Source organism: Mustelus asterias, chromosome 7 (assembly GCF_964213995.1).
Source record: "Mustelus asterias chromosome 7, sMusAst1.hap1.1, whole genome shotgun sequence".
NCBI classification, from domain to species: domain Eukaryota; kingdom Metazoa; phylum Chordata; class Chondrichthyes; order Carcharhiniformes; family Triakidae; genus Mustelus; species Mustelus asterias.
Genome location: NC_135807.1, coordinates 107,941,830 through 107,968,845, shown reverse-complemented (window position 1 = coordinate 107,968,845; position 27,016 = coordinate 107,941,830). Strand labels below are relative to the sequence as shown.

The 27,016-nt window shown below is 43.8% G+C and overlaps 1 protein-coding gene across 11 annotated transcripts in view; it reads left to right on the top strand.

Annotated features, from left to right (window-relative positions):
• oxr1a (oxidation resistance 1a) overlaps positions 1 to 27,016 on the top strand; it is an 894,274-nt gene that overhangs the window by 429,423 nt on the left and 437,835 nt on the right. For 7 of the 11 annotated variants that reach the window (XM_078216653.1, XM_078216656.1, XM_078216650.1 and 4 more), the window contains one exon: positions 1,721 to 1,828. The exons of the other annotated variants lie outside the window; for them this stretch is intronic. In XM_078216653.1, coding sequence (XP_078072779.1) covers positions 1,721 to 1,828 — 108 coding nt within the window. The remainder of the gene's footprint in view (positions 1 to 1,720; positions 1,829 to 27,016) is intronic. 11 annotated transcript variants of the gene reach the window in all.

Sequence of the window (27,016 nt, the reverse complement as noted above, 5' to 3'; positions counted from 1 at the left end):
AAGTTCATGACCGATCCTTTATGAAGATCCGTGTGGGCTGGATATAAAGGGATGGATATAAAAGGGCTATGAATTTGATATTTGTATTGCTTTAAAAAATCTAATCGGAAAGCTGTTGCAAAGTTTGGGAAGTGGTGATTCCTTTCTATTTCTTAATGTCATTATGGTTTTTTTAGTTACATCATCCAAAAGCATTGTTTTCACATGAATGCTATGACATCCAGCTCGACCTTGCTATCATTTTTCTCAACTGCTTCATTTGCTAAATCATCAAACTGTTTATCCAACATCCGATACTAGATGAGCAAACATTTCCTCCTAATTAATGAAGACTAAAACCATTATTTTCAGTACCCCCTTCAAACACTGTCCTCTCACTGCCAACTGGATTCCCCTCGCTGCCCACTGGATCCTCTCCCTAGCAAAAGGTTTAAGCTTAAACCAGTCCAGTTGAAACCTTGGTGTGAATTTCTGATATCCCATTTGTGAGATCGCTAAGTCTGCCTATTAATTGCATTACCCGACTTTGCAATTGTCTCACCTTATCTACTGCAGAAACCCTGATTCATGCCTTTGTTACCCTTAGACCTGACTGTTCCAGTAAACTCTCAGCTGGTTCCTCCCCCCCATTCTACCCTCAGTAACTCAACATCATCCAAAACTCTGCTGCTGATGTCTTGCAGCAAGTCCCATTCCCCTATCATCCCTCTGTTGAATGATCTACATTGGCTCCCAGTCAAGCCATGCCTTGATTTTAACATTTTCATCCTCATTTGCAAACCTTGCAATGGACGTTGTATTCTTATATGGTATTCTTCTCCAGTCCCACAGTCCTCCAAGATATCTGAATGCCCCCTGAGCATTCCCAAATTTAACCACTCCACTATTGGCGACTGGGCCCTGAGTTTTGGAATTACCTCCCTACACCTCTCCAGTTTTTTACCTCACGTTCCTCCTTTAAAACATGCCTCTCAACTTACCTCCTTTTCGTCATCTGAGCCTGTTATCTCATTTCCTTGTGATGTTCCATTCCATTAATGCCACTCTATAAATATATTTTTTTATGGGATGTGGACATCACTGTCTGGGCCAGCATTTATTGCCCATCCCTAATTGCCCCAGAACTGGCGGCTTATTCGGCCATTTCATACAGCAGTTAAGAGTTAACCACATTGCTGTGGATCTGGAGTCACATGTAGATCAGACCGGGTAAGGACAGCAGATTTTCTTCCCTAAAGGACATTACTGAATCAGGTGGGTTTCTACTGCAATTGACAATGGTTTTGTGGTTATAGTTAGGTAATATTGATTATTAGACTTATAATTCAAGAATCTTTTTTAATTGAATTCTAAATTCACCATCTGCCATGGTAGGATTTGAACCTATGTCCCAGAGCATTGCCCAGAATCTCTGGGTTATTAGTCCAGTGACAATACCGACATGTTATTGCCTCCCTGAAATCCTTCCTCTTCCGTCAGTAAACTTGTACTTGTCAAACAAAATGGTTATTTCTGTGATTTTCCAAACACATGCTTTGCTTCCAAAAGTTATAAAATATTTTCTTCTTCATTTTGTTATTTTAAACCAAAAATTAAATATGTTTCTGGAGCGGGGAGTGAGTTGAAGAGTGGGTAAAAACAGTAAACTAAAAAAAATGCATGATGCTAACTGAATGCTTTTACTTAAATTTACCAACAACTGAATTGATTTCTCTGACAGGTTGAATCAAGGGACACTTTGAATAGCATCGCACTCAAATTTGACACTGCACCTAATGAGCTAGTACAGCTGAATAAATTGTTCGCCAGATCTGTTGTTCCAGGCCAGGTATTAGGCTTTATTCCCTTTAACTATCATGTATAATTAATGTTCTGTGCTTTATATGTAACATGGAAACCGTATGATTGTTGGTGGGGTTTCCGAGGTGGCCGGGTACTACTGAAACTTCAGACAATACAAGATTCACGAAGCCAGTGTCTCAGTTTAAAGACTTTAAATAACTTTATTTCACCAGCAGCTAGGAGAAATTATCAAAGGGTCAGGGCAGCTCTGAGATAGAGCAGCTGAGCTTCGCTAATGAAATCTGATATATACAATTCAAAACAGATCAATTATAGGTTTTCTTATCAATTACTCCCCCCTTTCATTAGCTTTAAATCAATCATCGTCAATATATATAAATCAACCATCATACTTGTCATATACCTTAGCCAATCGCATCTTACCATCTGGCATAATGGCATTTTATTAGTCCATAGAATCCGGAAACTAACTCCTGTCTTGGCTGACCCCACTTCCTGTGTTGCCGAGTAACCTCAGACATTAGCCCAAAGTTCAAACGAACGTTCCTATGAGTTTCCCTATTGGTCACACTCGAACAACGTGAATGTATGACTCCACGTCTGGGCATGCATCCATCTTATCTGGATGAATAAACTCTATTCATATGATTAAGTGTCCTGAATGTTCTCTCCATCCGAAACTGTACTGCTAAATCTTGCATATTCTCAAGGTGTTAACATTCTTTAGAATATGGCTTTGCCCTAATGCTCTTTACCATGATGCTTCGCAGCAAACTGCCTTTGGCTAAAGTGAACAATGATCCTTTAAAAAAATGCATTAACACATTCAAACTATCAGCGTAAGTGTTTTAAAATCATAATCACTTGTTTAAGTACCAGAAGATTGGAGGTTAGCGAATGTTGTCCCATTGTTTAAGAAGGGGAACAGAGACTTCCCCGGGAATTATAGACCGGTGAGTCTCACTTCTGTTGTCGGCAAGATGTTGGAAAAAATTATAAGGGATAGGATTTATAGTTATTTGGAGAGTAATGAATTGATAGGTGATAGTCAGCATGGTTTTGTGGCAGGTAGGTCGTGCCTTACTAACCTTATTGAGTTTTTTGAGAAAGTGACCAAGGAGGTGGATGGGGGCAAGGCAGTGGACGTGGTATATATGGATTTTAGTAAGGCGTTTGATAAGGTTCACCATGGTAGGCTTCTGCAGAAAATGCAGATGTATGGGATTGGGGGTGATCTAGGAAATTGGATCAGGAATTGGCTAGCGGATAGGAAACAGAGGGTGGTGGTTGATAGTAAATATTCATCATGGAGTGCGGTTACAAGTGGTGTACCTCAGGGATCTGTTTTGGGGCCACTGCTGTTTGTAATATTTATTAATGATCTGGATGAGGGTATAGTTGGGTGGATTAGCAAATTTGCTGATGACACCAAAGTCGGTGGTGTGGTAGACAGTGAGGAAGGGTGTCGTAGTTTGCAGGAAGACTTAGACAGGTTGCAAAGTTGGGCCGAGAGGTGGCGGATGGAGTTTAATGCGGAGAAGTGTGAGGTAATTCACTTTGGTAGGAATAACAGATGTGTTGAGTATAGGGCTAACGGGAGGACTTTGAATAGTGTGGAGGAGCAGAGGGATCTAGGTGTATGTGTGCATAGATCCCTGAAAGTTGGGAATCAAGTAGATAAGGTTGTTAAGAAGGCATATGGTGTCTTGGCGTTTATTGGTAGGGGGATTGAATTTAGGAGTCGTAGCGTTATGTTGCAACTGTACACAACTCTGGTGCGGCCGCACTTGGAGTACTGTGTGCAGTTCTGGTCCCCACATTACAGGAAGGATGTGGAGGCTTTGGAGAGGGTGCAGAGGAGGTTTACCAGGATGTTGCCTGGTATGGAGGGGAGATCCTATGAGGAGAGGCTGAGGGATTTGGGATTGTTTTCGCTGGAAAGGCGGCGGCTAAGAGGGGATCTTATTGAAACATATAAGATGATTAGAGGTTTAGATAGGGTGGATAGTGATAGCCTTTTTCCTCTGATGGAGAAATCCAGCACGAGGGGGCATGGCTTTAAATTGAGGGGGGGTAGTTATAGAACCGATGTCAGGGGTAGGTTCTTTACCCAGAGGGTGGTGAGGGATTGGAATGCCCTGCCAGCATCAGTAGTAAATGCGCCTAGTTTGGGGGCGTTTAAGAGATCCGTAGATAGGTTCATCGACGAAAAGAAATTGGTTTAGGTTGGAGGGTCACAGTTTTTTTTTTTAACTGGTCGGTGCAACATCGTGGGCCGAAGGGCCTGTTCTGCGCTGTAATGTTCTATGTTCTATGTTCTATGTTCTAAATCTCTTACTGTGTCTCGTGTGCAAACTGCTTTTTTTTGTTCGCTCATCAGCCTGTTTTAAAAGTCATTTAACTTAATGCTGGTAGTTTTATCAGTGCCCTAATGTCTAATGGTTTAAAAATCTTACTAACCTATTAGGATTCTTCATCTTACAGTGATATGATTACATCTGCAGTTAAATCTGGTTAATTGAAATATAAAATTGCATTTATTCAGTGCCATATGCTTATTTATTAAATGTTTGTTTGTAAAACAAAGCTTGTTTTAAGCAGGCAACTGCAGCATCACAGTTCCACAAGCAACGAGGGTTCAGAGTGAAATGTGAACATAAATTCCACTCTAATGACCTTAACTACTCATACCAGTGAGTTTTGCATTCCAATCAAAATCACAGTGAAGATTTATTTCCCCTGAATTCCATAATGGATGTAGTTGTGACTGTCTTACATTTATGATCCCTGGCTTTGGTCTGTCCCTCAAGTAGAAATACCTCCTCTACATCCAGCCTATAAAACCCTTTCATAATCTTCATAGACTTCCTTCAAGTCAGCCCTCAGCCTTCACTTTTCTAGAGGAAATTGCCTGGCCTCTTCAACTTTTCCTAATGGGTATAACCTCAAATTTACATTACTTCACTGTGAGCCTCATATTATAATAAAGATATATAATTTAAAAGTGAGGAAATTCAATCTGAAACCAGTGTGTTAAAGTTGAATAAAGGAAATTATGACGGCATGAGGGACTAATTGGCTGAAATGGATTATGAAAATATGATTGTGTCTTCAAAAAACTATTACGGAGCATACAGTGCCTATATATTCCTTCAAGGTATAAAAAGCCAGTATTTATTCTTTGTTCTTAACAATAGCTGATAAAGGAAGTTGAGGATTGTATAAAATTAAAAGAAAAGGCTTACAAAGTTGCCAAATTTTCGGACTGGAAACCGGTTACCAGCGGAGTGCCACAGGGATCAGTGCTTGGTCCACTGCTATTTGTCATTTTTATAAATGACTTGGAGGAGGGGGCTGAAGGGTGGATCAGTAAATTTGCTGATGACACCAAGATTGGTGGAGTAGTGGATGAGGTGGAGGGCTGTTGTAGGCTGCAAAGAGATATAGATAAGATGCAGAGCTGGGCTGAAAAATGGCAAATGGAGTTTAACCCTGACAAATGCGAGGTGATTCATTTTGGTAGGACAAATTTAAATGTGGATTACAGGGTCAAAGGTAGGGTTCTGAAGAATGTGGAGGAGCAGAGAGATCTTGGGGTTCATATCCATAGATCTCTGAAGGTTGCCACTCAAGTGGATAGAGCCGTGAAGAAGGCCTATAGTGTGTTGGCGTTCATTAATAGGGGGTTTGAGTTTAAGAGCCGTGGGTTTATGCTGCAACTGTACAGGACCTTGGTGAGACCACATTTGGAATATTGTGTGCAGTTCTGGTCACCTCACTACAAGAAGGATGTGGAGACACTGGAAAGAGTGCAAAGGAGATTTATCAAGATGCTGCCTGGTTTGGAAGGTAGGTCTTATGAGGAAAGGTTGAGGGAACTTGGGCTTTTCTCTTTGGAGCGGAGGAGGTTGAGAGGAGACTTGATAGAGGTTTATAAGATGATGAGGGGGATAGATAGAGTGAACGTTCAAAGACTATTTCCTCGGGTGAATGGAGTGGTAACTAGGGGGCATAACTATAGGGTTCATGGTGGGAGATATAGGAAGGATGTCCGAGGTAGGTTCTTTACGCAGAGAGGGGTTGGGGTGTGGAATGGACTGCCTGCAGGGATAGTGGAGTCAGAAACTTTAGGAACATTTAAGAAGCTATTGGATAGGCACATGGAGTACTTCGGGATGATAGGGAGGAAATAGCTTGATCTGGGTTTCAGACAAAGCTCGGCACAACATCGTGGGTCGAAGGGCCTGTTCTGTGCTGTACTGTTCTATGTTCTATGTAAGTATACAGCAAAGGAAGGCAAAAACTGATAAAGGGAGAACAGGATATGAATGCAATCCAGCAAAAAAAAAAATAGACTGTAAATCTTCTTATGGGTATGTAAAAAGGAAGTGTTTGCCTCAGACAAATGTGGGTCCATTGCAGGCGGAGTCAGGAGAATTTATAATGGGGAACAGAGAAATGGCAGAGAAGCTAAATGATTACTTTGTGCCTGTTTTCACTGAGGAAGATGCATGAAATCTCCCAGATGTCGGGATCCAAGGGACTAGGGAGAATGTGGCATTGAAGGAAATTATTGTAAATAAGAATGTTGTATTGGAGCAATTAAATTGAAATTGAACTGAAAGTTGATAAGTCCCCGGGACCTGATCTTATGTATCCCAGAATATTGAAAGAGGTTGCTATAGAGATAGTGGATGCATTGGTCATCTTCCAAAAATTCTATAAATTCTGGAATGGTTCCTTAAGACTGGAAGGTAGAAAATGTCACTTCACGATTGAAGAACATAGAACATAGAACATAGAACATTACAGCGCAGAACAGGCCCTTCGGCCCACGATGTTGCACCAACCAGTTAAAAAAAAAAAAACTGTGACCCTCCAACCTAAACCAATTTCTTTTCGTCCATGAACCTATCTACGGATCTCTTAAACGCCCCCAAACTAGGCGCATTTACTACTGATGCTGGCAGGGCATTCCAATCCCTCACCACCCTCTGGGTAAAGAACCTACCCCTGACATCGGTTCTATAACTACCCCCCCTCAATTTAAAGCCATGCCCCCTCGTGCTGGATTTCTCCATCAGAGGAAAAAGGCTATCACTATCCACCCTATCTAAACCTCTAATCATCTTATATGTTTCAATAAGATCCCCTCTTAGCCGCCGCCTTTCCAGCGAAAACAATCCCAAATCCCTCAGCCTCTCCTCATAGGATCTCCCCTCCATACCAGGCAACATCCTGGTAAACCTCCTCTGCACCCTCTCCAAAGCCTCCACATCCTTCCTGTAATGTGGGGACCAGAACTGCACACAGTACTCCAAGTGCGGCCGCACCAGAGTTGTGTACAGTTGCAACATAACGCTACGACTCCTAAATTCAATCCCCCTACCAATAAACGCCAAGACACCATATGCCTTCTTAACAACCTTATCTACTTGATTCCCAACTTTCAGGGATCTATGCACACATACACCTAGATCCCTCTGCTCCTCCACACTATTCAAAGTCCTCCCGTTAGCCCTATACTCAACACATCTGTTATTCCTACCAAAGTGAAGGGAGAGAAGGGAGAGAGAGAGAAAATAGGGAAGTACAGACCTGTTAGTCTTTCGACAGCAGTAAGGAAAATGTAAAGGATGTGATAAATAGGCACTCGGACAATCATGATCTGATTGGGCATAATCATCATGAACTTATGAATGGGAAATCATGTTTGATGAACTAGTTGGACAAACGTCTTGGACTGTTTTCAGGATGTTACTAATAAAATTGACAGAGAATCGATGGACATGGTATATTTGGATTTCCTGAAGGCTTTTGATAAAGTTTTGTAGGAAGTTCGTAGAATTCGGACAGTAAGAGGCCATTTGGCCCATCAAGTCTGCACAGACTTTCTGACAGAGGATCTTACCCTGATTCCTTCCCCCCCCCTCCCTTGCCGCGTTATCCCTGTAACCCCCCACATTTCTCATGACTAATTCATCTAACCTACACATCATGGGAAACTAAGGGGCAATTAAGCATGGCCAATCCATCTAACCTGCACATCTTTGGACTGTGGGAGGAAACTGGAGCATCCAGAGGAAATGCACACACACATGGGGATAACATGCAAACTCCACATAAATTTACACAAGGCCAGAATTGAACCTGGTCTCTGGAGCAGTGCTAACCACTGTGTCACCATGTGCCCGTGATCAGCAAAATAAAGAGCTTGGGAGAAATAATAGGGAGCAGCTGATATTGGGCAAGCCCACATTTGCTATGTGGGAGTTGTTTAAAGACTTACTGATCAGAGTTCAGGACCGGCATGTTCCAGTGAGGAGGAAGGGCACGGATTGTCAGGGAAGGGACGCTTGGATGACAAGGGAGGTTGAGAATTGAGTCAAAAGGAAAGAAAAAGCATATATAAGGTTTAGGAAGCTAAGATCGTACAGGGAGGAATATAAAGAAAGGAGGAAAGAACTCAAGTGGGGAATTAGGACAGCAAGGAGGAGCCATTACCTTGGCAAGTAGGGTTAAAGAGAATCCCAAGGCATTTATACATAATTAAAATAAGAGAATAACTAGAGAGAGGGTAGGTCCACTCAAGAATAAAGGAGGGAACTTATGCTTGGAGGCAGAGGGTGTGGGCGAGATCCTAAATGAGTACTTTGCATGGAGATTTACCAAAGAGAAGGACTTGGAGGATAGTGAGATGAGTGTGGAACATGCTAATATGCTAGGGCATTTTAAGATTAAGAAAGAAGTGGTGTTGGGTCTCTTGAAGAGCACTAAGGTAGGTAAGACAGGGGGGTGGGATCCTCAGCAGCAGGGAAGCAAATGAGGGGCTGAAGGGAGATGTAATATTCAGCAATGGCAGCTGAATAGACATGATAGGCAGGAGCATGGTAGGGAATGGGGAAAACTTATTGGAGTAAATTGCATCTATTTCAGTGCCAGAGGACTGACAGATAAAGCTGATGAACTCAGGGTATGGATAGGTCTGTGGGACTGCGATATTATAGCCATAACTGAAATTTGGCTAAGGGAGGGACAGGACTGGCAGCTTAATGTTCCAGGGTACAGGTGCTTTAGGTGGGACAGAGGTGGAGGAGAGGGAGTTGCATTCTTGATTAAGGGGAGCATCACAACAGTAGTCAGAGATGAACTGAGAGATCATCCAATGAGATTTTGTGGGTGGAACTAAGAAATAAGAAGGGGATGGTGATCTTATTGGGGTTGTACTACAGACCCCCAAATAGTCAATGGGAATGAGAAGAACAAATATGCAGGGGGATTGATTGGAGAGACTTGCAGGAGTAATTGTGTTGTCATAGTTGGGGATATAAATTTTCCTAACATAGACTGGGACTGCCATAGTGTTAAGGGCTCAGATGGGGTGGAATTTGTTGTGTTCAGGAAAATTTCCTTAGGCAATATGTGGAGGGTCCTACTCGGGAAAGGGCAAAACTTGACCTACTCTTTGGAAATAGGGCAGGGCAAGTAACTGAGGTGATGGTGGGGGACCACTTTGAGACCAGTGACCATAGTTTGATTAATTTTGAAATCATCAAGTCATAGAGGTTTACAGCATGGAAACAGGCCCTTCGGCCCAACTTGTCCATGCCGCCCTTTTTTTAAACCCCAAAGCCAGTCCCAATTGCCCGCATTTGGCCCATATGCCTCTATACCCATCTTACCCATGAAACTGTCTAAACGCTTTTTAAAAGACAAAATTGTACCTGCCTCTGCTACTACCTCTGGCAGCTTGTTCCAAACACTCGCCACCCTCTATGTGAAAAAATTGCCCCTCTGGACACTTTTGTATCTCTCCCCTCTCACCTTAAACCCTCTAGTATTAGACTCCCCTACCTTTACATAGAACATAGAACATTACAGCACAGAACAGGCCCTTCGGCCCACGATGTTGTGCCGACCTTCATCTGAAACCAAGATCAAGCTATCCCACTCCCTACCATCCTGGTGTGCTCCATGTGCCTATCCAATAACCGCTTAAATGTTCCTAAAGTGTCTGACTCCACTATCACTGCAGGCAGTCCATTCCACACCCCAACCACTCTCTGCGTGAAGAACCTACCTCTGATATCCTTCCTATATCTCCCACCATGAACCCTATAGTTATGCCCCCTTGTAATAGCTCCATCCACCCGAGGAAATAGTCTTTGAACGTTCACTCGATCTATCCCCTTCATCATTTTATAAACCTCTATTAAGTCTCCCCTCAATCTCCTCCGCTCCAGAGAGAACAGCCCCAGCTCCCTCAACCTTTCCTCATAAGACCGACACTCCAAACCAGGCAGCATCCTGGTAAATCTCCTCTGCACTCTTTCCAGCGCTTCCACATCCTTCTTATAGTGAGGTGACCAGAACTGCACGCAATATTCCAAATGCGGTCTCACCAAGGTCCTGTACAGTTGCAGCATAACCCCACGGCTCTTAAACTCCAACCCCCTGTTAATAAAAGCTAACACACTATATGCCTTCTTCACAGCTCTATCCACTTGAGTGGCAACCTTTAGAGATCTGTGGATATGGACCCCAAGATCTCTCTGTTCCTCCACAGTCTTCAGAACCCTACCTTTGACCCTGTAATCCACATTTAAATTAGTCCTACCAAAATGAATCACCTCACATTTATCAGGGTTAAACTCCATTTGCCATTTTTCAGCCCAGCTTTGCATCCTATCTATATCTCTTTGCAGCCTACAACAGCCCTCCACCTCATCCACTACTCCACCAATCTTGGTGTCATCAGCAAATTTACTGATCCACCCTTCAGCCCCCTCCTCTAAGTCATTAATAAAAACCACAAAGAGCAGAGGACCAAGCACCGATCCCTGCGGCACTCCGCTAGCAACCTGCCTCCAGTCCGAAAATTTTCCATCCACCACCACCCTCTGTCTTCGATCAGACAGCCAGTTATCTATCCAATCGGCCAACTTTCCCTCTATCCCACACCTCCTTACTTTCATCATAAGCCGACCATGGGGGACCTTATCAAACGCCTTACTAAAATCCATGTATATGACATCAACCGCCCTACCTTCATCAACACACCTAGTTACCTCCTCAAAAAATTCTATCAAATTTGTGAGGCACGATTTGCCCTTCACAAATCCGTGCTGACTATCCCGGATTAATCCGCACCTTTCTAAATGGTCGTAAATCCCATCCCTAAGGACCTTTTCCATCAATTTACCAACCACCGAAGTCAGACTAACCGGTCTATAATTACCAGGGTCATTTCTATTCCCTTTCTTAAACAGAGGAACAACATTCGCCACTCTCCAGTGCTCTGGCACCATCCCCGTGGACAGCGAGGACCCAAAGATCAAAGCCAAAGGCTCTGCAATCTCATCCCTCGCCTCCCAAAGAATCCTAGGATACATTTCATCAGGCCCAGGGGACTTATCGACCTTCAGTTTATTCAAAACTGCCAATACATCCTCCCTCCGAACATCTATTTCCTCCAGCCTATTAGCCTGTAACACCTTCTCTTCCTGAAAAACATGGCCCCTCTCCTTGGTGAACACTGAAGAAAAGTATTCATTCATCACCTCGCCTATCTCTACTGATTCCATACACAAGTTCCCACCACTGTCCTTGACCGGCCCTAACCTCACCCTGGTCATTCTTTTATTCCTCACATAAGAGTAAAAAGCCTTGGGGTTTTCCTTGATCCGACCCGCCAAGGACTTCTCATGTCCCCTCCTAGCTCTCCTCAGCCCCTTTTTCAGCTCATTCCTTGCTAACTTGTAACCCTCAATCGAGCCATCTGAACCTTGTTTCCTCATCCCTACATAAGCTTCCCTCTTCCTTTTCACAAGACATTCCACCTCTTTTGTGAACCACGGTTCCCTCACTCGGCCATTTCCTCCCTGCCTGACAGGGACATACCTATCAAGGACACCCAGTATTTGTTCCTTGAAAAAGTTCCACTTTTCATCAGTGCCTTTCCCTGACAGTTTCTGTTCCCATCTTATGCCCCCTAATTCTTGCCTAATCGCATCATAATTACCTCTCCCCCAATTGTAAGCCTTGCCCTGCCGTCCGGCCCTATCCCTCTCCATTGCAATAACAAAAGACACCGAATTGTGGTCACTATCTCCAAAGTTCTCTCCCACAACCAAATCTAACACTTGGCCCGGTTCATTTCCCAGTACCAAATCCAATGTGGCCTCACCCCTTGTCGGCCTATCCACATATTGTGTCAGGAAACCCTCCTGCACACACTGCACAAAAAGTGCCCCATCCAAACTATTCGACCTACAAAGGTTCCAATCAATATTTGGAAAGTTAAAGTCCCCCATGACAACTACCCTGTGACCCCCACACATATCCATAATCTGCTTAGCAATTTCTTCCTCCACATCTCTATTACTATTTGGGGGCCTATAGTAAACTCCTAGCAACGTGACCGCTCCTTTCCTGTTTCTAACTGCAGCCCATATTACCTCAGTGTGCATATCCCCCTCAAAGTGCTTTTCCGCAGCCGTTAAACTATCCTTGATTAACAATGCTACTCCTCCACCTCTTTTACCAGCTTCCCTACACTTACTGAAACATCTATACCCCGGAACGTTCAACAACCATTCCTGTCCTTGTTCTACCCACGTCTCCGTAATGGCCACAACATCGTAGTCCCAAGTAGCAATCCACGCCCCAAGTTCATCCACCTTGTTCCGGATGCTCCTTGCATTGAAGTAGACACACTTCAACCCACCTTCCTGTCTACCGGTACCCACCCTTGACCTTGATACCTTCCCCAATATCTCACCACCCTCAACACTGACTTCCGGACTACAACTCCTTTTCCCACTCCCCTGACAAATTAGTTTAAATCCCCCTGAAGAGCCGTAGCAAATTTCCCTCCGAGGATATTGGTGCCCCTCTGGTTTCCCCTTTGGGAAAAGATATTGACTATCTAGCTGATCTATGCCCCTCATTATTTTATAGACCTCGATAAGATCACCCCTCAGCCTTCTACGCTCCAGAGGAAAAAAGTCCCAGTCTATCCAATCTCTCCTTATAACTCTAGCCATCAAGTCCCGGTAGCATCCTAAATCTTTTCTGCACTCTTTCTAGTTTAATAATATCCTTTCTATAATAGGGTGACCAGAAATGTACACAGTATTCCAAGTATGGCCTTACCAATGTCTTGAACAACTTCAACAAGACGTCCCAACTCCTGTATTCAATGTTCTGACTTATGAAACCAAGCATACTGCATGCCTTCTTCACCACTCTGTCCACCTGTGACTCCACTTTCAAGGAGCTATGAACATGTACCCCTTGATCTCTGTTCTGTAACTCTCCCCTACCATTAACTGAGTAAGTCCTGCCCTGGTTCAACCTACCAAAATGCATCGCCTCGCATTTATCTAAATTAAACTCCATCTGCCATTCGTCAACCCACTGGCCCAATTGATCAAGATCCAATTGCAATCGGAAATAACTTTCTTCACTGTCCACTATGCCACCAATATTGGTGTCATCTGCAAACGTACTAACCATGCCTCCTATATTCTCATCCAAATCATTAAAATAAATGACAAATAACAGTGGACCCAGCACTGATCCTTGAGGCACACCGCTGGTCACAGGCCTCCAGTTTGAAAAACAACCCTCTACAACCACCCTTTGGCTTCTGTCATCAAGCCAATGTTGTATCCATTAAGCTATCACCCCCTGGATCCCGTAAGGTGCAACAACCTACCATGTGATACCTTGTCAAAGGCCTTGCTAAAGTCCGTGTAGACAAAATCAACTGCTCTGCCCTCATCTACCTTCTTGGTTACCCCTTCAAAAAACTCAAATCAAATTTGTGAGACATGATTTTCCACTCTCAAAGCCATGCCGACTGTCCCTAATCAGTCTTTGCACCTCTAAATGCCTGTTGATCCTGTCTCTCAAAATACCTTCCAATAACTTACCCACCACAGATGTGAGGCTCACTGGCCTGTTGTTCCCAGGCTTTTCCCTGCAGCTCTTTTTAAACAAAGGCACAACATTTGCCACCCTCCAATCTTCAGGCACGTCATCTATGACTATCGATGATTCAAATATCTCTGCTAGGGTTCCTACAATTTCCTCCCTAGCCGCCCACAATGTCCTGGGATACACCTCATCAGGATTTATCTACCTTGATGCGCTTTAAGACTTCCAGCACCTCCTCTGCAATATGTACACTTCTCACGATATCACTACTTATTTCCCCAAGTTCCGTAACATCCATGCTTTTCGCAACAGTAAATACTGATGAGAAATATTCATTTAGGATCTCACCCCTGTCTTGTGGGTCCACACATAGATGACCTTGTTGATCCTTAAGAGGCCCTAATCTCTCCCTTGTTACTCTTTTGTCTTTATGTATTTGTAGAAGCTCTTTGGATTCTCCTTTGCCTTATCTGCCAAAACAATCTCGTGTCCCCTTTTTGCCCTCCTGATTTCTCTCTTAAATCTACTCCTACACCCCCTATGTTCTTCAAGGGATTCACTTGATCCCAGCTGCCTATGCATGTCATGTGCCTCCTTCTTCTTCTTGACCAGGGCCTCAATATCCCGAGTTATCCAGGGTTCCCTACTTCTGCCAGCCTAGCCCTTCACTCGAAGAGGAATGTGCTTACCTTGAACCCTGGTTAACAAACCTTTTTGAAAGCCTCCCATTTACCAGACGTCCCTTTGCCTTCCCACAGACTCCCCCAATTAACTGTTGAAAGTTCCTGCCTGATACCATCAAAATTGGCCTTGCCCTGATTCAGAATTTTAACTTTTGGGCCAGACCTATCATTTTCCATAGTTATCTTAAAACTAGTAGAGTTATGGTCACTGGTCCCAAAGTGATCCCTCAGTAACTCTTCTGTCACCTGCCCTTCCGTATTTCCCAAGAGGAGGTCAAGTTTTGCTCCCTCTCTAGTCGGGCCATCCAAATACTGAATGAGAAATTCCTCCTGAATACACTGAACACATTTTTCGCCATCCAACCCTCTAATACTATGGCTGTCCCAGTCAATGTTGGGAAAGTTAAAATCCCCTACTATTACCACTCTAATTTTCTTGGAGCTGTCTGTAATCTCCTTACATATTTGCTCCTCAATTTCCCACCGACTATTTGGGGGCTTAATAGTACAACCCTATCAAAGTGATTTCCCCCTTCTTATTTCTCAGTTCTACCTATATAGACTCAGTGGCCTCGGATATATCCCCTCTCAGTACTGCTGTGATGTTTTCCCGAATCAAAAGTGCAACTCCCCCTCCTCTCTTACCTCCTGTTCTATCTTTCTTATATCATCTGTACCCTGGAACATTGAGCTGCCAGTCCTGTCCTTCCCCTAACCATGTTTCAGTAATTGCTATAATATCCCAGTCCCATGTACCCATCCATGCCCTGAGTTCATCTGCCTTGCCTGTCAGGCCTCTTGCATTGAAATAAATGTAGTTTAATCTGGACTTCCCTTGCTCTCTGTCTTGCTTTTGCCATTATGGAAAGGGACAAAACTGGTCCACAGGTGCAAGTTCTAAATTCGGGCACCTCAAATTTTGATGAAATTAGGCAGGAGCTTGCAAGGGTTGACTGTAGTAGCTTGTTTGAGGGCAAAGGGACTTCCGGCAAGTGGGAGGCCTTTAAAAGTGAAATAGCTAGAGTTCAGGTTCTATATGTTCCTGTTAGGGTGAAGAGCAAGGCTGGCAGTAGTAGGGGACTTTGGATGGCAAAACATATTGAGGTTTTAGCCAGGAAAAAGGAGGAGGCATAGCTCGGGTACAAGCAGCTGGAATCAGGGGATTTCCGAGAGGTGTAAAGGGGATACAAGAAGGAAATCAGGTGGGCAAAAAAGGGGGCTTGAGGTAGCTTTGGCTGAGAGGATTTAAGGTAAATGCAAAGGGATTCCTAAGTATATTAAAGGACAAAAAATAACTGGAGAGAGAATAGGACCCCTCAAGGGCCAAAGTGGACACACTTGTGCGGAACCGCAGGAGATGCGCGAGGTTCTCGATGAATATTTCTACTCTGTTTACTGTGGAGAAAGAGATTAAGACTTGGGAACCTGGGAAAGTTAGTGGTGATATACTGGGGACAGTTCGCATTATAGTAGAGGAGGTGATGGATGTTTTAAAATGTATGGCCTTTGATAAAGTTCCACATGGTAGGCTGCTGTGGAAGGTTAAATCACATGGAATCCAGGGAGAGCTGGTAAATTGGATATTCAAATGGCTTGATCGTAGGAAGCAGTGGGTAATGGTGGAAGGATGCTTATTGGACTGGAGGCTGTGACTGGTGGTGTGCCTCAGGGGTCAGTGCCAGGCCCATTCCTATTTGTTATCTATGTTACGATGCGGAGGTTTTAAGAAGTAACGCCAAATCCCTCAAAGAGGAATACCTCGCCTTGTAATCTGTTAAAAATGTGTGGGAAGGTGTGACCTGTTCTTCAGTAATGTTTAGTGGTTAACCAACAGAAAGACCTGACACTCGCTTTAAAATGAACACTTAACAATTTATTTATTTAACGAACAGGGAACTTTAACTAAAGAAGTAACATACCAAGTAAAATAAGATTGTAATGGAATGCTGTTCAAATTAATACAATACTCATTCATTAGCCAAAAAATATATTATAATAGAATTCAGTCACACTCAAAAGTACAACCAGGTTTGTGGCTTTCGGGATCTTTTGGAGCTCCTCTGTTGATTCCTCTGTCTGTCAGTTCTTTCTGATTAGGTACCTTTCGCTTGCTAGATGGTGCGCCGTCTTAAGACGTATCTGAAGCTAGCAGAGTTGAGAGCTGCTCTCTCCCTCTCGAAGCTTGAGAGGTGGCGGTTCGTCTGTTGCTCTCTTGTTTTCTCCCCTTTGCACTCTTGTATACCTGCGATGACCTATCAATTTTCCTACAATAGGATTGGTCTTATGTTGTCAAGACCATCAAATTCAAATTTTATAGGTTCCTGGTAGCTGAGTGCCTGCTTTAAGTTGATTGGGCTAAATTAAGATAAAACAGTTTGTCTTGTCAAGACTACTGCTTTGACTTTTTGATACAAATGTTTCAGCTTGGACTCTGTATGTACTTTGCATTTTCAACCTCCAAGCACTGAAACAAAACACTAGACTTTAAAGGGACACCCCCCCCCCCCCCCCCCCCCCCCCCAGCATTTTTTTACATCTTTACCAACATCAAATTCCAACTTCACAAACTCAACTTGGCAACATCTATCTCAACGATTTGGATGAGAATGTACAAGGCATGATTAGCAACTTTGCAGATGACACTAAAATAAGTGATATTCTACACAGCGAGGAAGGTTATCAAAAATTGCAGCAGGATTTTGATCAGCTGGGAAAGTGGGCCAACGAATGGCAAATGGAATTCAATACAGATAAGTGTGAAGTATTGCATTTTGGAAAGTCAAATCAAGGTCGGACTTTCATGGTGAATGGTAGGACCTTAGGGAGTATCATGGAACAGAGGGACCTTGGAGTTCAGGTGCATGGTTCTCTAAGTCACAGGTAGATAGGGCAGTGAAGAAGGCTTTTGGCATGCTGGCCTTCATCAGTCAGAGCAATGAGTATAGAAGCTGGGAAGTTACGTTGCAGTTGTACAGGATGTTGGTGAGGTCGCACCTGTGTTCAGTTTTGGTCGCCTTGCTACAGGAAACATGTTATTTAACTGGAGAGAGTGCCGAAGAGATTTACAAGGATATTGCCAGGACTCAAGGGACTGAGTTATAGCGAGAGACTGGACAGGCTAGGACCTTTTTCCTCGGAGAATAGGAGACTGAGGGGTGATCTTATAGAGGTGTATCAGATCATGAGAGGCATGGATAGGGTGAATGCACTGTCTTTTTCCCAGGGTTGGGGAATCCAGAACGAGAGAGCATAGATTTAAATTTAGAGGGGAAAGAATTAATGGGAACCTGAGGAGCAACTTTTTTTACACAGAGTGGTATATATGTGTAATGAGCTGCCAGAGAAAGTGGTTGAGGCAGGGACATTGACAACATTTAAAAGGCATTTGAACAGATATATGGATAGGAAAAGTTTTTAAGAGGGATATGGGCCAAATGCATGCAAATGGGGTTAGCTTAGATGGGCTTATTGATTGGCATGGATCAGTTTGGGCCGAAGTGCCGTACATTCTATGATTCTAAGACTGTGTGTCAAAGAAGCAAATCTGTGTGTCCCCCAACCGGAAACCATGGATGAACAGGGATATCCACTGCTTGCTGAAGTCCAGGTCTGAGGCATTCAAGTCAGGCAACCCTGACCTATACAAGAGATCCAGATATGATCCACGGAGAACCACTAAAGATGCCAATAGACAGTTCCGTCCCAAGCTAGCCACGCAGATTCCCACCGACTATAGCAAGATCTGCAAAACATAACAGGCTACAAGATGAAGGCATGTAAAATTGTCAGCAACCATGCACCCCTTCCTGATGAGCTCAATGCATTCTATGCACGTTTTGAGCAAGAGGTCAGTGAGAGGATGTCTTCCACCCCAGAAGCCTTAGCTGAACCGATATCCGAGGTCACCATTGCAGATGTCAGATCAGCCTTCTCAAAAGTCAACCCACAGAAAGCGCCTGGCCCAGATGGGGTACCCGGATGAGCACTCAGATTGTGCGGACCAACTGCTGGGGGTATTCGCAAACACCTTTAACCTCTCCTTACACCGATCTGTGGTCTCTATCTGATTCAAGAAGACGACCATCATACCTGTACCAAAGGAAAGCCAGGCAGCATGCCTGAATAACCTATCACCCAGTGGCTTTGACATCCATCATTATGAAGTGCTTCGAATGGTTAGTCATGGCACAAATCAATTCCAGCCTCCCAGACTGCCTGGATCCATTACAATTCATCTATCACTGCAACTGGTCCACAGCAAATGCCATCTCCATGGCCCCACACTCAACCCTGCAACACCTGGATAACAAAGGTACTTAGGTCACACTCCTATTTATTGACTACAGCTCAGTCTTCAACACCATTATTCCTACAAACCTCATCTCCGAACTCTGTGGCCTAGAGCTCGGCTCCGAACTCTGTGGCTGGATCGCAGACTTCCTAACCCTCAGACTGCAATCAGTAAGGATAGGCAACGACACCTCCTCTATGATTATCCTCAACACAGGTGCTCCATAAGGCTGTCCACCGCTCTTTACTATATTCCTTATACACCTATGACTGTGGCCAAATTCCGCTGCAACTCGTTTTTCAAGTTTGCTGATAGCACTATCGTAGTGGGTTGAATTTCAAACAATGATGAGACGGAATACAGGAAAGAGATAGAGAATCTGGTGAACTGTTGCAACAACAATAATGTTGCCCTCAATATCTGACAAACAAAGGAGATAGTCATTGACTTCAGTAAGCTTGGTGGAGAACAGGTCCCTATCTACATCAATGGGGATGAAGTGGAAATGGTCAAGAGCATCAAGTTTCTCGGTGTCCAGATCACCAACAACCTGTCCTGGAGCCTCCATGCTGACACTATAGTTGAGAAAGCCCACCAACGCCTTTGCTTTCTCAGGAGGCTAAGGAAATTCAGCATGTCCGCTACAACTCACCAATTTTTACAGATGCACCAGAGAAACCATTCTTTTCGGATGTATCACAGTTCAGTATGTCTCCTGCTTTGACCAAGACCACAATAAACCAAGTAGTGTTGTAAACGTAGCCCAGTCCATCACACAAACCAGTCTCCATCCATTGACTCCGTCTACACTTCCCACTGCCCGCACCCCGGACACACTCCCTTCCACCTTCTTCCGTTGGGGAAAAAGATTCAAAAGTCTGAGATTACGTACCAACCGACTTATGAACAGCTTCTTCTTTGCTGCCATCAGAGTTTTTAATGGACCTACCTTATATTAAGTTGTCTTTCTCTATACCCTAGCTATGATTGTAACACTACATTCTACACCCTCTCCTTTCCTTCTCACCTATGAACTCTACAAATGGTATGCAAGAAACAGTACTTTTCACTGTATACCAATACATGTGACAAATTAAAATCAAATATGGGATGGGGTCAAGATACTGGCATGGATTTAGGATTGGCTACCAGGCAGAAAAAATGGTACAGTACGGGCGGCACGGTAGCACAGTGGTTAGCACTGCTGCTTCACAGCTCCAGGGACTTGGGTTCGATTCCCGGCTTGGGTCACTGTCTGTGTGGAGTTTGCACCTTCTTCTCGTATCTGCGTGGATTTCCTCCGGCTGCTCCGGTTTCCTCCCACAGTCCAAAGATGTGCGGGTTAGGTTGATTGCCATGCTTAAATTGACCCTTAGTGTCCTGAGATGTGAAGGTTAGAGGGATCAGCGGGTAAATATGTGGGGATAGGGCCTGGGTGGGATTGTGGCCGGTGCAGACTCGATGGGCCGAATGGCCTCTTTCTACACTGTAGGGTTTCTATGATTTCTATGAATATGCTGAGGAACCATCAAGGAAACAGGCCATCTTAGATTGGGTGTTGTGCAATGAGAAAGGATTAGTTGACAATCTAGTTGTGGGAGAATCCTTGGGGATGAGTGACCATAATATGGTAGAATTCTTTGTCAAGGTGGACAGTGATGTCGTTGCTTCTGAGACCAGGGTCCTGAATGTCAATAAAGGTAACTATGATGATATGAGGCATGAATTGGCCATGATGGACTGGGAAACATTACTGAAAGGAAAGACAGTGGATAGGCAATGGCAGGCATTTAAAGAATGAATGGGTTAATTTCAGAAGTTTTATTATTCTTGTCTGGCGCAAGCGTGGGAAGGCAATTGTGGCCAACCAGGTCTTAAAAGGGAAATTAGAGATAGTATCAGATTCAAGGAAGAATCATACAAATTGGCAAGAAAAAGCAATAGGCTCGAGGATTGGGAGCAGTTTAAAATTCAGCAAAGGAGGACTTAGGGATTGATTAAAAAGGGAAAAATAGATTACGAAAGTAAGCAAGCGGGGAACATAAAAACTGACTGTGAAAGTTTCTATCAGTATGTAAAGAGAAAAAAATTGCCAAAAGCAAATGTAGGCCCCCTACAGTCAGAAACGGGAGAATTTGTAACGGGGAATAAAGAAATGGCCGGGGAATTAAATTTGTACTTTATTTATGTCTTCCTTTGTGAAGGCTGAAGCAATGTACCAGAAGTTCTGAGAGAAATAGATTTTATTGCGGAGCTGAAGGAAATCAGCATTAGTCGAGAAATGGTTTTGAGAAAATTGACGGGATTGAAGGTGGATAAATCTCCAGGTCCTGATAATCGTCATCGTCCTTAAAAAAAGTGGCCCTGGAAATAGTAGATCCATTTGTGGTTATTTTCCAAAAGTCTTTGGACTCTGGACTGGCTCCTACAAATTGGAGGGCTTTCGACAAGGTCTCATATTAGAGAAAGCTTTCGACAAAGTCTCACATCTCAGACTACTATGTAAAGTAAAGCACATGTGATTGCAGATAATGTCTTCAGATTGATGAAAAGCTGGTTAGCAGATAGGAAGCAAAGAGTTGGCATAAATGGGTCTTTTTCTGATTGACAGTCAGTAACTAGTGGAGTTCCGATCTGGAAGAGGGAACTGAATGTATTATCTCCAAAGTTGGGTGGGAAGGTGAGCTGTGAGGAGGATGCGGAGATGCTTCACCGTGATTTGAACAGGCTGAGTGTGTGGTCATCTGCATGGCAGATGCAGTATGATGTGGATAAATGTGAGGTTATCCACTTTGATAGCAATAATAGGAAAACAGATTATTACTTGAATGGGTGTAAATTGAGAGAGGTGGATACTCAGCGAGACCTTTGTGTCCTCGTACATCAGTCGCTGAAAGTAATTGTGCAGGTACAGCAGGCAGTAAAGAAAGCAATTGGTATGTTGGCCTTCATGGTGAGAAGATTTGAGTATAGCGACAGGGATGTCTCGTTACAATTTTATAGGGTGTTGATGAGGCCACACCTGGAGTATTGTGTGCAGTTTTAGAACATAGAACATTACAGCACAGAACAGGCCCTTCGGCCTACGATGTTGTGCTGAGCTTTGTCTGAAACCCAGATCAAGCTATTTCCTCCCTATCATCCCGAAGTACTCCATGTGCCTATCCAATAGCTTCTTAAATGTTCCTAAAGTTTCTGACTCCACTATCCCTGCAGGCAGTCCATTCCACACCCCAACCACGCTCTGCGTAAAGAACCTACCTCGGACATCCTTCCTATATCTCCCACCATGAACCCTATAGTTATGCCTCCTAGTTACCACTCCATTCACCCGAGGAAATAGTCATTGTACGTTCACTCTATCTATCCCCCTCATCATCTTATAAACCTCTATCAAGTCTCCTCTCAACCTCCTCCGCTCCAAAGAGAAAAACCCAAGATCCCTCAACCTTTCCTCATAAGACCTACCCTCCAAACCAGGCAGCATCCTGGTAAATCTCCTTTGCACTCTTTCCAGCGCTTCCACATCCTTCTTGTAGTGAGGTGACCAGAACTGCACACAATATTCCAAATGTGGTCTCACCAAGGTCCTGTACAGTTGCAGCATAACCCCACGGCTCTTAAACTCAAACCCCCTGTTAATGAACGGCAACACACTATAGGCCTTCTTCACGGCTCTATCCACTTGAGTGGCAACCTTCAGAGATCTATGGATATGAACCCCGAGATCTATGGATATGAACCCCAAGATCTCTCTGTTCCTCCACATTCTTCAGAACCCTACCTTTGACCCTGTAATCCACATTTAAATTTGTCCTACCAAAATGAATCACCTCGCATTTGTCAGGGTTAAACTCCATTTGCCATTTTTCAGCCCAGCTCTGCATCCTATCTATATCTCTTTGCAGCCTACAACAGCCCTCCACCTCATCCACTACTCCACCAATCTTGGTGTCATCAGCAAATTTACTGATCCACCCTTCAGCCCCCTCCTCCAAGTCATTTATAAAATTGACAAATAGCAGAGGACCAAGCACTGATCCCTGTGGCACTCTGCTGGTAACCGGTTTCCAGTCCGAAAATTTTCCATCCACCACCACCCTCTGTCTTCTGTTAGATAGCCAGTTACCTATCCAATCGGCCAAACTTCCCTCTAGAAATTCTATCAAATTCTATCCCACACATCCTTACTTTCTTCATAAGCCGACCTTTTATCAGGGGGACTTTATCAAACGCTTTACTAAAATCCATGGATATGACATCAACAGCACTACCTTCATCTACACACTTAGTTACCTCCTCAAAAAATTCTATCAAATTTGTGAGGCAAGACTTGCCCTTCACAAATCCGTGCTGACTATCCCGGATTCATCCGCATCTTTCTAAATGGTCGTAAATCCTATCCTTTAGGACCTTTTCCATCAACTTACCGACCACCGAAGTAAGACTAACCGGCTTATAATTACCAGGGTCATTTCTATTCCCTTTCTTAAACAGAGGAACCACATTCACCACTCTCCAGTCCTCTGGCACCACCCCCGTGGACAGTGAGGACGCAAAGATCAATGCCAAAGGCTCTGCTATCTCATCCCTTGCCTCCCAAAGACTCCTAGGATATATTTCATCAGGCTCAGGGGACTTATCAACTTTCAGTTTATTCAAAATTGCTAGTACATGTTCCCTCCGAACATCTACTTCCTCCAGCCTATCAGCCTGTGACACCATCTCTTCCTCAAAAACATGGCCCCTCTCCTTGGTGAACACCGAAGAAAAGTATTCATTCATCACCTCTCCTATCTCTTCTGACTCCATGCACAAATTCCCACTGCTGTCCTTGACCGGCCCCAGCCTCACCCTGGTCATTCTTTTATTCCTCACATAAGAGTAAAAAGCTTTGGGGTTTTCCTTGATCCGACCCACCAAGGACTTCTCATGCCCCCTCCTAGCTCTCCTAAGCCCCTTTTTCAGCTAATTTCTTGCTAACTTGTAACCCTCCATCGAGCCAACTGAACCTTGTTTTCTCAACCTAACATACGCTTCCTTCTTCCTCTTGACAAGACATTCCACCTCTTTTGTGAACCATGGTTCCCTCACTCGGCCATTTCCTCTCTGCCTGGCAGGTACATACCTATCAAGGACACGCAGTATTTGTTCCTTGAAAAAGTTCCACTTTTCATTAGTGCCTTTCCCTGACAATTTTTGTTCCCATCCTATGCTTCCTAATTCCCGCCTGATTGCATCATAATTACCTCCCCCCCAATTATAAACCTTGCCCTGCCGTATGGCCCTCTCCCTCTCCATTGCAATAACAAAAGACACCGAATTGTGGTCACTATCTCCAAAGTGCTCTCCCACAACCAAATCCAATACTTGGCCCAGCTCATTTCCCATTACCAAATCCAATGTGGCCCCACCTCTTGTCGGCTTATCCACATATTGTGTCAGGAACCCCTCCTGCACACACTGCACAAAAACTGCCCCATCCGAACTATTCGACCTATAAAGGTTCCAATCAATATTTGGAAAGTTAAAGTCCCCCATGACAACTACCCTGTGACCTCCACACCTATCCATAATCTGCTTAGCAATTTCTTGCTCCACATCTCTATTACTATTTGGGGGCCTATAGTAAACTCCTAACAACGTGACCGCTCCTTTCCTATTCCTAACCTCAGCCCATATTACCTCTGTGGGCAGATCCCCTTCGAAAATGCCTCTCTGCAGCCGTTAGACTATCCTTGATTAACAATGCCACTTCTCCACCTCTTTTACCAGCTACCCTACACTTACTGAAACATCTATACCCCGGAACTTCCAACAACCATTCCTGTCTAAATAAGTTTTGGTGTCCTTATCTGAGGAATGATGTCCTTGCTATAGAGGGAGTACAGCGGAGGTTTACCAGGCTGATTGCTGGGGTGGCAGGTCAGTCATATGAGTGGCTAAATCAGTTAGGATTACATTCTCTGGCATTTAGAAGAATGAGAAGGGACCTCATAGAGATGTATAAAATTCCAACAGGGTTAAACTGGGCAGACTCATAGAATGTTCCCAATGATGGGGGAGTTCAGAACTCGGGTTCATATTTTGAGGATAAGGGGTAAACCTTGTAGAAATGAGGTGAGGAGAAATTTCTTCACCCGGGTAGTGAATGTGTGGAATTCACTACCACAGAATGTAGTTGAGACCAAGTATTTCTCCGATTTCAAGAAGAAATTAGATATAGCTCTAGGGGCTAAAGGGATAGGGGGGGGAAGGGGGAATCAGGATATTGAATTTGATGATCAGCCATGATAAAAATGAATGGCAGAGCACGTTCAAAGGACTACCCTTCTTCTAGTTTCTATCTTTCTATATTGGTAGGCTGTGGGTAGTGGATCCGCACTTGAGCCCCAGCTGTTTACAGTATATATCATTGCTTTGGATGCGGAGACCAAATGTAAACTTTCCAAGTTTGCAGATGATGCAAAGCTAGGCGGGAATGTGTGCTGTGAGGACGATGTAAAGTGGCTACAGATGGATTTGGACAGACCTGGTGACTCGGCAAGAAACGACAGATGCAGTATAATGTGGAAAATGTGAAATAATCTACTTTGGCAGGAGGAACTGATATGATAAGAAATTAGGAAGTATAGATGTACAAAGGGAATTGGACATCTGTTATGACGATCACGAAGGCCATCAATGGGGTTTGTGGAAAATAAGCTGTCTTATTGACCAATTAGAGTCTCGCCAAAGGGAAGCAGTTTGCAGGGGTTTGCAGCCTATACCTTTACCTGGATCGGCATTGTAGGGCCGAAGGTGAAGACTACCTGACTGTAACAATGGGAGCGATCTTTTCCTTTGGTGCATGATGAAGGGTGTTGGTGATGGGAAACTGGCATGTGGCTAAATTACTACATTGACGACAAGGAGTTAAAGTCTTTACTTCCTCCATCTTTCCCTCCAGGCAACCTCATGAATGTCATGAGTCTTTCCGGTAAGAAAAAAGCATTCTAACTCTTTTTGGGAAATCCGACCCCGATGACATCATTGGAGAAGACTGGGCCCAATATTTGTTTATTTTGTACTCACAACATGAAAGGAGATGAAAAGCAAAAAGTGATATTGCTAACAGCATGCGGGGTCTCGACTTTCAATGTGATAAGAAATCTAACCTATCTGAATGCCCCCAACCCAAAAACCTTGAATGAACTAGTAGACCTAGTTTTAAAAAAAACACAATGACCTGAAGCTCCCGGTAATTCTCCAGTGGTATTCCTTCGACGTGACTGGCAGAACTCCTGGGGAGTCTGTCACTGAGTTAACAAAGAAACGTACAGCACAGGAACAGGCCCTTTGGCCTCCAAGCCTGTGCCGTTCTTGGCCAAGTTGCAGAAACTAGCTGAACACAGTGAATTTGGACTGTCCTTAAGGAAATGTTACACGACACGTTGGTGTGTGGCAGAAATGACCCAGCTATTCAAAAGAAATTTTTGGCAAAACCAAATTTCAACTTAAAAAAAAAGGCAGCAAAGGGACTCGGGAACTACAAGGGCCATCAATCAACCACGTCATCCTACTACAGGAAGGGACCCCATGTAATCAGTCCTTAATGGAAAGTGCTTGTGTAAAGTAGGTATTAAAGGGCTTCTTTCGATATATGAATCCTAATGTCACCACAAGACAGTCAAGGAATGGTAGTGCTGACATAGAGTATTGAAGAACATACTCCAGAACAGTTATACATTTTCTTAATTAGATTTCCTGCCATTCATTAGTTCAGAATTAATTTAATTTAATATACACACATCAGTACAAATCTCTGTCAAGTACCTCAGCCAACTGCATTGTACTTTCCAGCATGATGGTTTCTCATTCGTCTATTAAAACCCAACATAACTCCCTTCTTGACTAAGGCTACTTTCCTGTTGCCTGGTTACAGTAGACGCTACCGTTGGGATCAAAGTGAAGGTTCTCACTGACTCACTGCCAAGCTGAATAGACATGTGTTCCTGCGTCCAGGGACATATCTATTCTGTGTCTGGGCTGTGACGAAACCTATTCATTATGTGTTCCTTTGTAAGAATCTTCCAGATATGATTTTTGCTAGCTAATGGGTTTCCAGGCCTTTGGCTCTGAACTTTTTTACCTTTCCCATCACGTCTTTCGATAACTTGCATTGGCCAAAGCGAACAATCACAGTAAAATGCTTGAAATACACTTAGAATATCAGCTTTTCTGTTTTAAAACCATAGTTACTTGTTTAATTTTCTTACTGCATCTCCATGTGTGTAAGTTATCATTTAACTCTTTACTG